This window comes from Peromyscus californicus, unplaced genomic scaffold, assembly GCF_007827085.1.
Source record: "Peromyscus californicus insignis strain IS unplaced genomic scaffold, ASM782708v3 Scaffold_17__1_contigs__length_78620276, whole genome shotgun sequence".
NCBI classification, from domain to species: Eukaryota; Metazoa; Chordata; class Mammalia; order Rodentia; family Cricetidae; genus Peromyscus; species Peromyscus californicus.
In genome coordinates, this window is record NW_026294469.1 from 15528132 (window position 1) to 15545867 (window position 17736).

A 17736-nucleotide genomic window follows, 5' to 3' on the forward strand; every position below is an offset into this window, starting at 1 on the left:
TCTTGTTGGTAAACTATGCCTTGGCTTAATTTCTTGAATGTAACACAGATTATTCATTGTTCAAGGTAGAGCCTCCACCCCATGAAGATTTCCCTAATCACTGATGGCTACCCTTAAGTCTAGAGCACAGAGACTATTCTCGGTGACCTTGACTCTCACCACACTTGGCTCTTTGTGATTTTTCAGTGGCTCTTGCCCACTCCAGCTAAGTCAGGATTGGCTGATCCTTTTTGGGTCTATGAGAGGCTTATCTGCCCCTCCAAGCAGTCTTGCTATTCAACTGGAGGAGAATTCTAGACTCTTACTCTGAGGGAGAAAGGACAATTTAGAGTCCAATATCTGCCCTATTTGGCTTCCTCCAACAGAAGCAATAGTGGTGGTCGTGGTGGTGATGATTAAGTTAGGGCCTGATGACAATACCATGCATCTTCCATATTCCAGGTGGTGGACACCAAGATGGAGGACTGTTATTGTCCTGAGGCCCCCAAAGGGTGGAAAGAGCCTTCCTATTGTAGCTGAGGCTGACCTACTTCCCGGACCCAGGCATGTCCCTGAAGTTGGGGAACAGAAGTAAGTAGTAGGGTGATGCTCTAGTTGAGCCCAGAGGTATTTCTGTCTTGTGTGGCTTTGAGTTGGGAAAGGAACAGCTGGACCTTGGGAAGACCACTGCTGTGGTCTGGCACAGACCGCCAGAAAGCTTGGTAAAAGAGAGCCCGCCATATCAACCCATCCTTGGATTCAGAGCCTGGGCTTCTCAGTGTTGGCACTGTAGTCATTTAGAGCCAGATAGTTCCTGTTAGGGAGCTGACCTGTGTATTGTGAGGTGTGCAGCTTCTGGTGTCTACACACTAGATGATAGTAGCACTCTCTCTTCTGAGTTGTGACAAACAAGAATGTCTGTGGACACTGCCAGATAGCCTAGGGGTGGGAGGCAAAACTGGGCTGGACAAAAGCCAAGACCCAACCCAAAACATGTTTTGTGAGAAGAGTTGATTCCAGTGTCCATCCGTGGATGACTCATATGGTTCTCTAGCTGGTTGCATAGTTTCTTGGAAAATGCCCATTAGTCAAGGTTGGCTTAAAGAGGAAGGCCAAGGCAGCTGAACACTCAGGACTATGCTGGACTTTGACTGGAGATGTTTTCTGTCACTTTCTTTCCAGACATTGGTTGTTAATGCAGATAAAGAACGATTGTTTTTAGGCAAGGACAGACAACTTGAGAGAAACTACCTCACGCTGGAATCCTATTGTGGATTCCATGGGGCTCACCTCTCATCTCCCCTTGGGCACCTACAGATGAGAACATTTCTGAGACAAAGTACTTGGGTCTAGACCCTGTGTGTTCTTACTGTAGAACGAGCCCCTAGTCGCTGTAATGATGCCACAGCCTGGGCCCTGCTACTCTCTCCCCAGGCCAGGAACCTACTGGCTCACCTGAGGTTGGGGTCATAGGTGCGGCGGCCAGGCCATTCATGTTGAGGGCCGCCATCTGCTGCATCTGGGCGGCAGCGAAGGCAGCCATGGGATTCAGGTAGCCTCCTTGCGCAACCGAGGCCATGAGGGCTGCTTGCTGCTGCATCAGCTGGGGCAGAGGGAGTGGAAAAAATATCACATGCTTCCAGGAGGGGGGCAGCCCTCCCACCAGGGGCTCAGCTCCTGGAGACCAACTTCGGAGCCTCTGGGAGCTGGTACAATCTTTTGGTCACTACCCTTGAAAGTCCTGAGGGCCCCCTCCCCCTTGCCTGCCTTAATCTCCACTTCCCTGGGAACTGACTGCTTAAAACAAAGAACAGTAAGACCTGTGGTAATCTGAGTTGTGCAGGGTAAGGAAGGCGGCTGACTATGCACGGTAGCCAGTCTGTGTAAGGTATGTTATTGTGGGGAATGGCACCCAGACTCCTCCACACCTGCTGAATGAGCTGTATATAGTTAGCAGGGTAAGTTTCTGCTCAAATTGGTCACATGGAAGAGACAGGGGAAACATGACTAGACCCCCCAAATGTCATTACAAAGATGAGTGGGGCCTGAGGAGGCTGCGGTCGGTGGTCAAAGCTAGATTCTGCTCAGGAAATGAGTGGCGTTTGCAGGGTTAGAGCCAGAACCCTGCAGGGATGGTGGCTACAAGTCTGGAGGCAGAAGAGGGTGGTATTATTAGAGAGGATGCAACTGTGGAAGAAATCGGTGGGCCAGAGGCAGAAGAGTAGGTGCTCGAGGCTTTGAGTCACTTCACACACCCCTGCCAGGAGTGATCAGAAGAACGGAGAAAACTCGTGTGAGTGGAGTTTGTATAATGAGGACCAAACGCCTGACTGTTACCCCATTGGTGCTTTCTAGCCTTCACATTGATTTGGTGTGTGTATGTGGGGGGGGGGGGGGGCAGGGTGACCCATCTGGCTGCTCTGCCAAGGGCCTTCTCTAGAAACTCCTCCTTGAAAATCAGGACAGCAGCCCACCTCCTCCTGGCAACCACCCCCACCTGGATTCTCCTCTCAACTCCTGAGGCTACCCTCTCTGGATTTATGCCTGACACTCTTCACTCTGGGGAGAGAGCAATATGTTTGGGTAGGTATCCCTGTTCTCTGGGGCTAGAGTGGCAGTGAGCTCCAGAACAAATCCCCTCCCACCCTTGCCCCCACTTACTGCCTGAGCGTAGGCACCGTAGGCCCCGAAGGGGATGGCCATAGGGTTGAACATGCCCATCTGGCCAGCCATCTGCTGCATCCGCCGCATCGTGCGCTCCTTGTCAGTGTCTGCAAACTTGACCACCAGGCTGGAGGAGGCTCCCTGCAGCCAGGGCGGCACATGAGATCCACTGCCCCAGCCTCCACCCCAGTGTCCCTGCCAGGCCTCACCCCCCCCCCCCACCCCTGCGCTGTCTGTGGGGTGCTATATGGAGGTCACCCAGGAGTGTCAAGTCTCAATCCCACCTTTTCTGGGTTACCTCATTCTACCCTGATCTGAGAAAGAGTGGTAAAGGGTGATGAGACCCTGCATGCCCCCAGAGGGCTACACTCACAGGCATGGTCTGGCTGCCGTGTAGAGCATTGATGGCAGCTTGCGCCTCAGCATGGGAGGAGTACTTCACAAAGGCACACCCTGCGGGAATAGGACAGACTGAGCCATGGCCCTGAGGACCCAGAGAGACAGAGACAGAGAGACAGACAGAGACAGAGGGAGAAGCAGAAAGAGACAGAGACAGACACACAGAGAGACAGAGACAGACAGACAGAAACAGAGACAGACAGACAGACCAACAGAGACACAGACAGAGTCAGAGAGAGAGGTCTGAGACAGAGGTAAGACCAGCAGAGAAGAGAAGGATGTGCCCCAGAGGAACATAAAATGTGAAGGGCCCGAGACAGTGACAGGAGGGGGCACAGAGCAAAGACCCACGGCCTCCTCCCCTCTTGGTCTCCACGAGAACCACCTGGCGGCGCTAGCATCCTTCCCAGGCCTGTGCCCACACGCGCTTGCGAGTGCGCACACACCCACACACACACCCTTGCTGTTGCCGTCCGGCCCGCGCAGGATAGTGCACTCCTCGATGTTCCCGAAGGCCTCGAAGAGGCGGCGCACGTCGTCCTCGGATTGCTGCTTGTTGAGCATACCCACGAAGAGTTTTCTATCTTCTAGAACAAAATTAGGAGATGCTTACCGGGGCCAGGGGCGGAGCCGTGCGGGGGGGGGGGGGGGGGTGCGGGCCGCCGGCAAAAGGGCGCGGCCAGAGGAGGGCAACGGGGATAGGGGAGGAGCTTGGCGGGAGGGGGCGGAGCTCACAGCCAAACGGGGAGTGGGAGGGAGGAGCTTGGCGGGAGGAGGAGGAGGGACTCACTGCCAGAGCAAAAGCAGCTAGGAGAGTGAGGGAGGAGCTCACAGCTAGAGGTGGTGGCGAGGGTGGGGTTAGGGGTAAGGGGCTTGGCTGGAAGCAGCGAGGTTAATAGCGTGTGCCGGATGGTGGCGGTGGGGAGTGGGAGGTGCAGGGAGCAGAGCGTCCAGAGCAAGTCGGCGAGAGCGGGGAGAGGGAACTGGATGGCAACGACTCCCTCTGTCTTCTTCTGCTAGAAGACAGCTCTCTGAGACGCCTGGTCTCTGGTCTGACTTCTGGCACACGGGTCACCTCCCTTCCTTCCTCTAAACCCCATCTTCTCTGGTGCAAGAGTGAGTTGCAATGGGTAGCCATCCTGAAACCTTGGCTGGTGCGGTTTGCTCTGCACGCAGGGTCCTGGGCAGAGTCCTCTTCTAGGACAGCCTCTTGCCAATGCACCTTGTACCTCCTCTCATTTGTCTCACTTACTGCTTTTGCCTGTGAGATTGGTATCTGTCTGGCTTTCCTCCCCACTATCCTATCTCCAAGTTGCTCCCTGGAGAAAAATGTTAGATCTTCTGCAGCACAGGTCCTTCAATTTCAGGACCTGTGACAGTTGCCCTGTGCAAAGCAGAACACTCTTTTCCCTAGCTATCCCAGGTCCTCCCCACCAACCTGGTGCGTTCATTCATGATGGATGGATTCTCACTCCTCACCTAACCTGCTGGTGATATGTTGTCAACTCTTGGTTCGGTTAAAAGCAGCCTCACTCTGTACCATATGTGGCTGCTTTACCCGCCTCTGGGTCATGGCAGGGCTGTAAGTTCTAGCCTCACTTCATCTTCAGGGTTACAGTGCCCCTGGCTCACCAACTGAAAAGCTCTGGAGTGGGGATGGACATCAGAGACTAAGAAGAATGAGAGAGAAAGAGTGTAAAGGGTACGGTGGAGAAGAGAGGGGAAATGGCAGGGAAAAGGACTGGAAGCAAAGAACGGGGAGAATCCAGATAGGTAGAAAGAAGAGAGAAAGAGGAAGAATAGAGCCCTAGAGAGAGGAAGATGGGAGCCCTTGATCTTGCCTTGGAAAGCAGCCACAGACAAAGCGGAAGTGGAAGGGCAGTTTTCAGTACTTCAGCGGAGCACATGAAGCTGCCTCTGCCCCAACCAGGTGCCTTTTAAAGGCTCCAAGTTCATGGACATGACTTCCAAAAGACTAAGACTAAAAACCTGCAGCTTCCTAATACCTGGCCCTCCTGCTTAAACAATCCCTTCCTTCCCCTCAGAAAGAGGCACATGGTGCCTCCTCCGTGGAGTTGATTTAGCTGCTGGGACTCGGTCCCTTGCCTCACTCTCTCCCGATGTCTAAATGGATTCCTTTATTATCATCGTGACCGCTTTCTGATTGCATTAAAATTTCTCCACAGAGCCTTTCTAGTCCGCCTCTCCTTGTTGCCAATGTTGCTTCTCCCCCTAATTTGTTCTCCCCTCCCCCGAGTCCCCCTGGACTTCGTAGTTCTCTGGAGACCATTCTTACCACGTGGGCTGCCCCTTTGCTGACCACCTTGATGATGCCAGAGAACCTGCAGCTAGCTCACCGTTCCCCAAAGCTACAAGACGGCAAACACAGACCTGGCTCCAGACTCCTTCCTCTCTGGCGAAGCCTACACAGTGCAGATGTTCCTCTCTGGATCCTGAGTGCCATTGGCGCGTACTCTTCCTTTCCATTTGGATTTTGTTACTACGGAGTTGGTCCTAAGACTCGTGTTTCAGATCAAGGACTAGAAGTATTCTGGAATGGACCTCCTGAGCTGACCTAGCATGTCATACTCAGTTCCTTGCCCCCCCCGCCACCTCCCCCCCCCCCCCCGCCAGCTGTGTTTTCAAGCCTCAGTTTTCTAGGTCTAAAAAATGGGGACAATGTAGCCTTTTTGCCTACTGTTCTGGCAGTTGCTGTAGGGACAGTGTCTGGTGAGCAGTAATAACAAGATTATTTGGAATTCTCTATGCCATAGGAAGAGGAAATGGGGTGCTGTTTCTCCTTGATTCGTTCTGCCCTGATTTGGCCAAGAAAGTCACCTCTGCTCTGGGATGCAGTGAACTACAGCCAAGGCCTCAACTACCCTCATCTTCTAGATCCCAGGACCCTTGTTGTCACTCTTTAGAACCAGGAGTGCCAGTGTCCATGGGTGTGCAGAAGTGCCTGGGGGCAGGAGAGGAGGATCCCAGAAGGCAGGTGCCAGTCCCAGAGAAGCAGCTCAGCTCTGGATCTGGGTGACTTATCCTCAGGGGAGATAAGCTTGAGTTATCAGAGTACCCAGGTAAATATTAGGTGAAGGTGTTTATAGCCACCACTGGAAGGGCTAGGCCAGAGCATCCTACGCCTTTCGGCTCCCCTCTCTGACTATCCCCTCCAGCAGGGTTATTGAGAACTTACTGTGTGCCTGGGAAACGAATCTGAGATGAACCTTGGGTGGCAGGGGTGTCCTTCTAGATTTTTCTCTTTCGGTAGGTTGTAAGGTTGCACATGGTCCTGCGATCCCATGAGAATCCAAAGCTTTTGCATTATGGGTCCCAGGAACTCTGCCTTGGAGCCCCAGAGACTAATCATGTCTGGATTCCCAGCGGATGGTTACATCCAGTAGCTCTGGGCTACAAATCAGTGGGGGCTGGTTGGGAGAGAGGACATGGCTATGCCTAGAAGGCTCCCAGGAAGAGGTGGACTAGAGGTATGACCTGCAGCCCTACAGGCTGGGAGAGTCCAAGCAAGGACTCGGAGCCTCTCCCGTGTGATCCCATACCTACACTTGAGTATACACCGTCCTCTCCCTCCCTCTCCGCCCCCTCTCTCCCTCTCTCTCCCCACTCACTGCCAGGGCTGATATCTGAAGCCTGTGCTGCTACCCCCACCTTGTCTCACTCTGACTATCCTGAAATTCTTCTCGGCAGTGTTGTCAAGGATCTAGCTCTACCTAAGTGGAGGTTCCTTCTGGTGGTAGGACTTGGCAACAAGGGACCCTGGGACCCTGTTTCTCATCTGTCTCCTGTCTGCTCTCCCTCCCACCCAACACATACCACCTCCCCAGTCCTGGGAAAGCTTTATTCTCTCAGAGCCCCAATCTGACTCTGAGCTTTCTCCATCTATAAAATGCACCGGGCTATGCCTCCTGGGACACCGGTGGAGTGTGTAAAAAGGCAGCAGAGTCTGCCTGCAGGAATCTCTGACCGTGCAGAGAGACAGAGACTCCTGCACTCACTCTTCTTTCCCAGGAGCATTGCTGCACCACTAGATGAAAGTCTTGGTGAAGACAGCCCTTAAATGGGAGTTTCAGGCTCTGGTTTGGCTTAGTTGGTCTACCCCCACCCCAGCCTCTCCTGGGGAGCATCTTGTTGGCCACACAGGGTCATTGACCCCAGAAGGGCAAGGGGTGGTGGCGACAGAGCCTCCTGAGTTGCCAAATGCAAGCATCTTGATGCTAATGCTCAAATTCCAGTTAAATTTTCAAAATTTGATTTGCTCGCTAATGCTACCATCAGCACTGAACAGTATTTCCTGCTTAAGGGTAGATAGATGACTGCTGGAACACTGTGGACCTTGATAGCCAGTGGGTGTCTTTTTTTTTCTGCTACAGAATTTTCTCATTCTCTTCCCTCCAGGTGCTGTGGGATGGCGTGGATGCTGGGAAGGCACAAGCTATGGAGAGCCCTGGGGTCACGGGGAGGAGGTGGGAATAAATGATTTCAGGTTGACAAGGGGATGCCAAGGCAGCATTGGGAATGAAGATAACAGGTCACTCATCTCCAGTGATGGAGCTGGAAGCTTCTCTCCTACCCACAGAGCTTTGGCCCAGGTGTGACAGGACAAGGCAAGAGCCCACCAAACCCTCTTCTGGGAAGAGCCTGGAGCACTGGAGCATCCCATGCTGGGCCCTTCAGAGTCTCTTGGGTACTTGTTTACTGTGGAGTTGTTCCCCATTGAAGATGCAGCTCCTGGGCAGAGCTTGGAGCACTGGGTAAACCACTGAGGCCACATGGGCATGAATTTAGGGGCGAATATCACTTATGAATCAATTGAAACCTTCCTGAAGTAGGGGCACAGGGAGTCAGAGCTGATAGGGCAGGAAGAGCTAGGCACCCCGATAGGAAATGAGACTCATTCAAATCCTGCTTCTAGCACTTTCTAGCTATGTAACTGTAGACAAGGCACGTATTCTCCCTGGACAGAGCCAGGTGAGGATGGACTGAGTTGGACTTCATAAAACTCTTAAGACAAGGCAGAGTACAGAATAAATGTTCAACAAATGCTTGTTACTGTGACTATTAGCAGCCATGGCTGCTGCTTACCCGCAGGGGTGCTGGCTGATAGGTCAGATTGGAGCATTGGACAGTCATGCCAGTCTAGACAACTTGAGAGGCCAGATTTTCCTTAAATCTTCTTGGTCACCTGGCAGTGTCTCTAGAACCACTGAGAGCCCCCCAGCATTCTTTAGGATACCTAACTGGATGGAGCCAAAACAAGAGACATCTCTACCTGCTCTGCCCTAGCTACACTGAGCATCTCCACATGACGTTTCCATTAGTTCCCTAAGACCACGTCAGTCAAGCACCTATGGCTCCAAAGGGACAAATAGGGGCCACACAAACTCACCTGAACTTGCATCGGTGTGTTCAGCTTTCAAGGTTCCCAGAATATACTGTTCCCAAGCCCAGAGGCCCCTGTGGTCTCTTCCCTTTCCCCGTGGTGGCCCTCTCACTGCCTCCAGAGACAGCACCCAGACTACGCCCTGTCCTCTACATAGGAAGGCCATGGACCGGGATCGAGTCACCACCTCCTTCCTGGGTGGTTGCCTTCTGCTTAGGTGATGCAGCTAGTTCTGTTTCATTGGCCCCACCAGGAAAGCAAACCCAGCTTTGGGTCCCTCTGAAGCCGACAGCCAGGTTGGCTGTCCTCTTCACTTAGGTCCCAGGGGTCAGCTGCCAGGCCCCAGAAGAGTTCTTGCACGAAGTGACCCAAGAGAGAAGAGGATAATGCCCCCCCCCTTCCTCCCTGCTCCAATCCCCCTTCTGTGACAGAACCAGAGCCAGTGACAGGCAGCTGGGCTGGGAACTGCCTCCTGAGGATGAAAGGCTTCCTGCCTGGGAAGAGGCTGAAGGAGACATCAAACCAGATCAAAGGCTGCTGGGATGGGGACTGCAATGGAATGCAAATGAAGACCCTCACCCCTCCGGCCCCCATGGGCAAGGCAGTGCCAGGCCTTGATCTGACTGGTTCCCTCCAGGACTGGGCTGTTTGATGTTGGTGTGGGAGGAAGCAGAAGTGAGAGAAAGCATCCATTCCCCCTTCTCTTGCGTTCCTTTAGCCAGATTTATCCTCCCTCCTCTTCCCCCCTTTAGATGGAACCATCGCTACTCATTGCTTTCTTCCTCTCTCTGATATGAGCTCCAGACCCTGCTCTCTACTCTCCACCCAGCAGCTAGAGTGTCAGCTCTAACCTAAGGTGGAGCCTGTCCTTCCTGTATTCCACACAGTAGCTTCTATCTCTAGGAACTGTGCTGAGCCCTACTGACCCCAACTCCACTCTGCTTTTCCACGAAGGAATGACCATAGCTGCTCAATTGCCAGTACCCAGCAGGCGTGGCATGTGGTAGACACTGAGTGAACATTTGTTGATATGAATGAATGAATTCCCTGCTCAGTGAGTATTGGGGGTGGAGATGGGATGGGACTGGATTGGTGACAGGTGCAAGGGATGCAGGACTGAGATCAGGAAAGCCTCAGGAAGTAAGCAATGAGTGTCCTCTGGAGATGAGTGGGCACCGGTCACGGTGAGAGCAGAGTCTAGAGGGATGAGCACTATGGGCTTGGGGAGGAGGGAGGGATCTGGAAGGTGGGAGCTGGATGCTGGAGGACTCATGGGGCTGGGGTTTGCATGCATGTGCATTCTCTCTGCTCCCTCCCCACCACATATCACACACACACCCCTTTCTCCTTCTTGTCATTCCAACAACTGGTGTCCAAGTACCTCTTCAAAGGACTGAGTCCTGAGTCTTGCCTTTGGCACTGAAAAGCCTGAATCAGGCCTCAGACCTCATTCATTTCCCATCCTGTCCTCATCATGTCCTGAATAGGCTCTGTCTGCCCTCCTAATTCACAGCATCATTAGTCTTCAGTGGCTCACTGAATTCCCAGGCACACCCAGTCTCAATGTCTGTACACGATGAAAGCCTGCAGGCCTGCCCTCCAATGTCTCAGAGCTCCCAGTGCCCTAAGCATGCCTACTCTGACCCTGCTGCATCAGCAGAACCTTTCCATTTATCCAACCAGGACCCAGATGCTGAAGGAAGTGCACTACAGGAATGGTAGACATTATCTACAGTGTATAAATGAGGAAATTGAGCCACATGAAAGGTAAGGATATTGTGGAATAAAATATTTGTTTAATTATGTAAAGATGTGTTGCATTTGTTTGTGTTGCAGAATAATTGTTTAACTATGTAAAGATGTGTTGCTTTTTTTTTTAATGCAGCATTTATTTAACTATGTAAAGATGTGTTGTTAGTTTACCTTGCCTGCCTAAGGCTCCTGATTGGTCTAAAAAAAGATGAACAGCCAATAGCTAGAGAGAGGAGGGATAGGCAGGGCTGACAGGCAGAGAGAAAAGGGGAGCAGCTGGCCAGGGACCAGCCAGTCAGACATGGAGGGAAATGAGCCCTGGGGTCGATTAATAGATTAATAGAAATGCTTAGTTTAAGTTTAAAAGGCTAGCTAGAAACAAGCCTAAGCTAAGGCCAAGCATTCATAATTAGTGATGTCTCTGTGTCATGATTTGGGAGCTGGCGGTCCAGTCCAAGAAAGCCTGCTACAAAGGATCTATCCCAGGAACTCTGACCTAGACTTTGAAGAAGGCAGGTCTTGTGGCCTGAATGGAGCTGCTGCTCTCAGGCTTCTACCGTTGTTCCTGATGGAAGATGGGGCTGCATGCAGTTCTCACTCTGCCTTCCCACCCACCATCTTTGCCCAGACAATTGACAAAATGCCCAATAAACACACTTTTTTTGTGTGAGGACCAGGGCTCCAGCTCAGAGCTCAGAGGGCAGGTGAGTGGAAGGGCATTTATACCCTGCTGCTCAGTTCCCAGGGATTAGCCTCATGATAGTTGCTTGTTGTCTGGAGGCCATCTGAAGTCTCGAATTCCTATCTCAAGTCTTGTCCACCTCTCTGCCAAAAGTTCTTGTTATGAAATCTCCTGGGTGCCCAGGAGGTAAATCTCTGTTTTGGAGTTCACAGGCCACCTGATCTGGGCCAGAAGGATCTTCTCTCCCAATCACACAGGAAGTCTAGGCTGCAAGGTCTACGGCCTAAGCCATCCTCTGTCCACAGTCTCCCTCTCCTTCCTCAAATGTCTCCCTTGTTGCTTGGCATCTGTTCAGGCCAGAGGAACAGAGCTTGAGGCATATTTAGGGAGACAGACTTAGAATTTGGGGTCTCTGATCACCTTCTAGAAGTGGGGAGCAGAAATGGTTCCTTCACTCTTGTGTTCTTAGAAGTGAGAGATTGGTTTAGGGTTCCCAGTCAGGCCAGATCCAAACCCTCGAGTTCTGTGCGCAGGTTCAGGGTAGGGTAGAAAGGGTGACTGAGATCACACCCACTTCCCTTGCAGCCCCTCTTCGTGACCTTCCATCTGTGACTCGGGCATCATGGCTCCCAGCAGGAGCGTGGGACATGTGGTGGCTCTATCTAGAAGTCACCTTTTGCTGAGGCGGCGGTACACAGTCGTCTCTCCAGGTAACTGATTATACATTTGATCTGCTACATTATCCTTCCCAGGCTGCAGCGCACAACAGACGGCCTGGTGTTCTGTGGGGACTTCTCAGCAGCCGAACCCTGTTGTCTAATGGGGTTTCCGCTGGCGTCTGGCACACTAGCCGGCATTTCACCCATCACAGGATAATTTATAGCATAATGGGGCCTCCCCCCCCCCTTTATATCATGCTGGAGCATAAATTATGGCCAGTTTGTCCTCGGCTCTCAAGGAGACAGACAAAGCAGAGCTGCGTCCTGGCTAGGGAAGGGGGTTTCTGCAGGGGGTGGCCAGTGGTGGGGTGGTCCACCGGAGAGGACAGAGGCAGAGGATAGGAGACCAAGGACTAGAATGTAAAGCACCTTGCTGACAGGGCCATACCCAGCCAAAGAACCGGGAAAGAAATTTCGGACCCGTTTGTCTGTACTAACTGCCAAGCAGGACCTGATGTTGAGTCTTGCTGCTGGGCAGGAATAAAGCCCAGGGCAACTGTCACTGCCTGCAAATAACCTAGCCTGGCTATAGACTGACCCTCGTGTGAGCCTCAGATCCTCCCAGCTGTGGTCTGGCTTCCCACAGCCTCAGAAAATAGGCATTCATGGATAGCTTCTTTGTCTCCATGAGCCATCTCTGCCCAAAGCACAGGGTGAGCCATGCTGGGGAGCAGGGTAAATGTCTGCCCTCTGGCCTTCTACCTATTCTTAATACTGAGGGTGGGCCATCCTAATGGGTGATGGAGAACATAACAGTTTGCATCCTGGCTCACTGGAGTAGGCATGGTGATATAGAAACACCTGAGTCCTGGGCACTCCTTTACATAGTATCAGAGGGAAGGCCTTGAGGCTCCCAAGTCCACTCCCCACTTCTGGACATCACAATGATCTCTGGAGTTCCTTGACTGGGATGGGGTCTTCAGAGCCCACCTGGCACTACCTCTTCGAGAGTGACCTAGTGTTGGGAATGCCTCCCGAGTTCTCCTGGAAGTGGTCCTATTGGCCTCCATGCAAGACTAGGATTCAGCCCAGAAAGTGGATTTAGGTGCCTCCCTGGGTCTCTTCGAGCCCATGTTCTTCTCTCCCTTCCTGGGAATTACTGTCCTTCAGAGATAAGTTCAGGAATCACAGGCCTTATAGGATGATGGTTCTCTGCTGTGGCTGCTATGAAGATTGCTTGGAAACTGAAAATACAGGTGCCTAGGATGGCTCCAGTATCAGGTTACACTGGTTGATCTGGGGTCCATGCATAAACATCTTCGTTTTCAGCTTTTGAAAGCTACTCAGACAATGCCAGAACGCAGCCATTACTGGGAAGAGCTACTGTAAGCCTGTCCTGGCAGAGGTCTCTGTTCAGGCCCTGTATCTCTGGCTTTTTACCTGCCTGCCTGCTGGTGGAGGCAAAATTCTGGGCCCTGCTGGTGCTGGGAAAGATGGCAGCACCACATTTTCTGTGCCCTTAACACCTGAGCAATCCTTCCTGACCCTTCCCATCACTCACAGGATCGTCCTGAAAGATGCTGTCTGGTTTGGGGAAGTAGAGAAAGGAGAAGGCTGTTATGTCGGCAGCCTTCCGGTGGCTTTTCAAGCACCCCCTGCTTCCTTTCTTCTCTCTTTTCTCTTTTCCCCTCCATTCAGCAGGCCAGCCCTGCTCTGAAGAGAAGTCTCAGCTCCTCTTCCACTGTCCAGCCTTGTTTTGCTCTCCAACTTTGATCTACTACAAGTCACTGTTACCCTCTCTCAGGGAACCCAGAGGGCCCGTGCTTAAGTATACATTGTGTTAACTCATGACTGATAATGGAGTCTAGAGAGACACGGAGATGGATGGATGGTAGACATGATTAATAAAGGCTAGATATCCAGATTAAATGTTAGATGATAGATAGATACACAGATGAGAGAAAAATGATTGCTGAAAGTAGATAGATTTATGATGGATGGCACCTCAAGAGCAATAGGTAAATGCGGGTGGGTGGATGGATGGTTGAGAGGCTTCTTAGAAGTTCAGATAAAGGGTCTGAACATAAAGGTCAGAAAACTCATCACAGCCTCTATAATGGTGGCGTGTGAGCTCTTAAAGGAAGGAGCCCTGCCTGGCTCCAGACCTGCCAGGAACCAACTTGCCTCTCTACTGCAGGCCCCGAGCCTCTGTATTTCCCAATGGGCTGTTTAGCACAGATTTCAATTGAGTTGGTTATTTACAGATCCTTGAAAATTCACATGGTTTCCCTGAGTCTACTGGTGAGCCAAGGTCACCTCCTGAATCCTGGGTGCACCTGATGAGGACCTCCCTTCCTGGGGAAGAGGGACAGCTTCAGTCTAGGTGTTTCATCCTCAAAGGCCAAGGCCATGGCCTCTAACCCCAAGGGGCAGGTTGGCCTTTGGAGTGTGGTGGGCCTGATTTGGCCCTCTGATTAGATGGCAGTAGGAGGCCCATATGGTGTGTGCAGAGATACAGCCATTCATTCTCAGGGTCAGAGATCACAGCTTCAGAAGGAACAGTGAGAACTAATTCATCTTTGGCACTCATCATGGACCAAGCTCTGCACTGAGTACTCTGGCTTTAGAAAGTGGGTGCCACTGTCACCCCATTTTACAGATATAGAAAGTGAGGTATAGAAGAGTTTAGCAGCTCTTCAGAGGCCCCAGGGCTAATAAGCAGCAAAATTGGGATTTGTGTTCAGGTAGTCTGGCTCTTGCACACTCATTCATGGCATGGAAAGCAGCACCCTGCCCTGTCTGTTAGGCAGGGTGTCCATCAAGCTCTGATGGACTCAGGCAGGCACATGACTCTGGGAACTGCATAGCAAACATTCTGTCTAATGGTCAATGGAATCAGAAGGGGAATGCTAGCTTGCTCCAGAAAATGAAGGATTCACCATTGGTGCATGGCTGGCATGGTTAACCACAGAGGAGCCTGCTCTTGCCATTCAAGGGGTTTTCTGAAGACTTCTGGTTGGCAGTCTTTGGTTATTATGAAGTTCATTTGATAGAAAGGAGATCTTACCTGTCCCCAAACCTGCATGCCAGCCCTGAGCTGCCCCAGACCCCATTTATTCACTGGTCACTCACAGTCATTAAGTCAACCAATTATGTACAAGACACTATTGAGAGATGCAAGACCTTGACCATGAGTAAATGTTTTCCCAAATTAGGACACAACTGGCCAGTTCTAGGAGGTCAGGACACGATGGAGTGCTAAGGGAAGATGAGGAAGGGCTGACAGAGGAGACTGAGATATCACAGAGCAGGGAGAGTTTGCCAGGATGCAGCATCTTCATGGCTGAAGGCCATGACCCTGAGAACTGGCCTATTTCCCCTTTCTGGGAGAAACTGGAGGAAGGAAAGAAATCTGGGGATGAGAAAAGAAAACACAAAGAGGCTCAGCTCAGTGACAAGGAACTAGAAAAGCGGGTTTTGAAGAATAAGGCATGACCCTCCCAGTGACCATCTCAAAAGAAGTGACCCAGCATGATAATGGTTGTGAAGTCCACTTTGTATGAAGTGGGTACTCTGGGAGTGAAGAGAGTGGGCAGAGCCTCTGGCTCACCAGCCCCCTCTTCTGCTGCAGCCAGGCAAATTTCCAGTCCATTTTGTGCCCTGTTTCAGTGCTGCGGGGTCACTGCCCCATTTGATAGAGCAGTTAACTGAGGCTCAGAGAGACTACTATACAGTAGGCTGAAGCTCAGAGTGGTGGAAGGTGCTGGAAGGACCGAAGCTGGTGTCTGACAGCTGGACCACACCCTCCCTGCTCTGTGCAGCAGCACGCTGCTCAAATGTGCAAGCCTGTGAGTCCACCCTTGGAGTTCTACCCCTTAGGACTCAGAGCGATTTTGAAATGAGGTAGCTCTTGCTATTCCAGCAGGACTGATTTAGACAGAAAATACCTTTTCTGATGAAGGAGAGCAGGTAAACTTCCAGATCTGCATACGGTGTCTCAGAATGGGAAGGGAGCAGGCAGGGGAGTAGCCAGAGGGAGGACTGGGGGGTGGCTGGAGAAGGAGCTGGGGCAGCATTGAGACAGGAAGGCTGAAGAGGGCAGGCTGGGCTGGTGGGGAGGCCTCAATTACTCGTGGGGGACAGTGGGGCCAGGGGCTGAATGGGCAATAAGAAATGGACTATTCTACCCAATCCCACGCTAGGGTGAGGGAGGGGAGGTTGAAGAGGCTGATGGAGAAAGAGGAATTTGAGAGAACAAAGCTATGGCTCTCTGGATCCACTCTCGGCAAGAGAGAGTGCTCCCTGCCTGTTCTCACCCTCCTCAATTTCGTGAGCACGGCACTTGGATAGACTAGGGTAGCTGTGTCACTTGAATTCGAGGTCTGAGGCATCTCAAGTTTTGTCTACCAACGGCGTCTGAAATGCTCCTTTTATAGGTATGTGTGACTATTTTTCAGATGCATATAGATGCTGCCGTGATTTAAAAACATACAAATCCATTTGAAAGCACCATTGAATTCAAGGTAGCTGTTTGTCATTTCGTATTCTCTTGAACAATGGATACTCAAAGTATAACATCTGTTAAGGGGGGAGCTGATGAATTTTTTATGTTAAAACTGGCTTCTTCACCTTGAAAAGTCTGGGAATGCTGATCAAGAAGGGTGGTGGGAGCCCCCATGAGGAGCAAGCACGGCAACCACACAAATCTCAGAAGGTTTCAGCTCACCTGAGAGACCACAGCTCCTTACCCAAAGGGCAGGACACTGGGGCAGGGCACCCCAGACCTGGGGCTAGTAAACTGCTTCTAGTCCCGCCCTCCTTGCACTGTTACCTGGCAAAGATTCTGTCCTCTGTGCCTGAACCCTAAGCTCACCCTGTGATGTGGCCAAAATGATATAACTGGGAGAGCAGGGTATTGAGTCCCACACAAGACTCCCGGGAAACACCTGACTCGGCATCTCTGCTGCCATGGCATGGATGGCATGGGTCCTCTGATGAGGCAGGGTGGGCGCGGGCTTGCCACAGGGCACCAGCTCTGAAAGCACAGTTGTAATAAAGAGTGATAGTAACCCACAGGCTGAAGAGCAGGGGTTTGTTTGAGCCAGTTACAACTGGGAAGAGGGTCAGGACCCACATACACAGTACTGTCCTAACTCACAGCTTGGCTGATCAGCTTCTAAGAAGGAGAAATAGGCATCATCTTGGACTCAGTGACTATGGGCTAGGGACTTGTCATCAGCTGTGATGATCCCTGTGTTGAGGCAGGAATATGGGTGGGACTATATACAGCAAAGGGCTGGCCTGATGATCTGGTCTGAGGTCACAACTACTTAGGGTCTCTTTGGCTTACTGGGGGCTGTTCACAGCATGGTCACCTCCCCTCACCAAGCTCCTCTACCATACTACACTGAGAATATACCTCACAGTCCCCAGAACCTACAGGTTCCTGATAGAAATCCCATTCTGGTCATCCAGACAGTACCCATAAACAGGTCTAGTTCTCATCAAACTGACCATCCATTGTCCAGCACAGAAAGGCCTAACACTCCCTGCTATGGTTTAACTGTTTGTGTCTTCCCACAATTCATACAGAGAAGTCCTTACATAAAAGGTGATGGTTTAGGGACCTTTCTTGGGTGACTAGGTCATGAAGGAAGAGCCCTTGAGAATGAAATTGATTCCTTTAGAATAAAAGCCTAAAGACTGAGGGTGCAGCTCAGTTAGTAGAGCACTTGTCTAGCATGCACAAGGCCCGGGTTTTGATCTCCAGCATCTCAGAAACCAGAGGTTGGCACGTGCCTGTTATCCCAGCATTTGGGAGGTGAAGGCTGGAGAATCGTATGTTCAAGGTCATTCCTGGCTACATAGCATTACATCGAGAAGTGTGTTCAAGGCCAGTCTGGACTACACAAGACCCCTGAAAAAAGGCTTTGAGAGAGCTTGTGTGTTCCTTTTCTGTGAAGTTGGGCCATCAGACTGTATTTCCCACCCTCCAGAACTATGAGAGAAATGTCTGAGGTTGATGAACTGCCCAGATTCTGGTATTTTGTTAGAGCAGCTGGAACAGATTGAGATTCTCCCATTGAACATCTTGTCATTTCCATGACAGATATCATGTCAATACATATTTCTTTCTAGAAAAATTTAGTATGTGCCTCCAAAGCCTTACTCTCAAGGGATGCAGATTTATGGTGACATTA

At 51.4% G+C, this 17736-nt stretch overlaps 1 protein-coding gene across 47 annotated transcripts in view; it reads right to left on the minus strand.

Annotated features, from left to right (window-relative positions):
- Positions 1-17736, minus strand: part of Celf4 (CUGBP Elav-like family member 4) — a 287815-nt gene that overhangs the window by 23666 nt on the left and 246413 nt on the right. For 25 of the 47 annotated variants that reach the window (XM_052741697.1, XM_052741691.1, XM_052741700.1 and 22 more), the window contains exons 4-7: positions 3501-3629; positions 3017-3096; positions 2641-2784; positions 1435-1582 (exon numbers count right to left, since the gene is read on the minus strand). In XM_052741697.1, the coding sequence (XP_052597657.1) occupies positions 1435-1582; positions 2641-2784; positions 3017-3096; positions 3501-3629 (501 nt within the window). The remainder of the gene's footprint in view (positions 1-1434; positions 1583-2640; positions 2785-3016; positions 3097-3500; positions 3630-17736) is intronic. The other 22 variants (XM_052741701.1, XM_052741693.1, XM_052741702.1 and 19 more) reach the window with 1 other exon arrangement.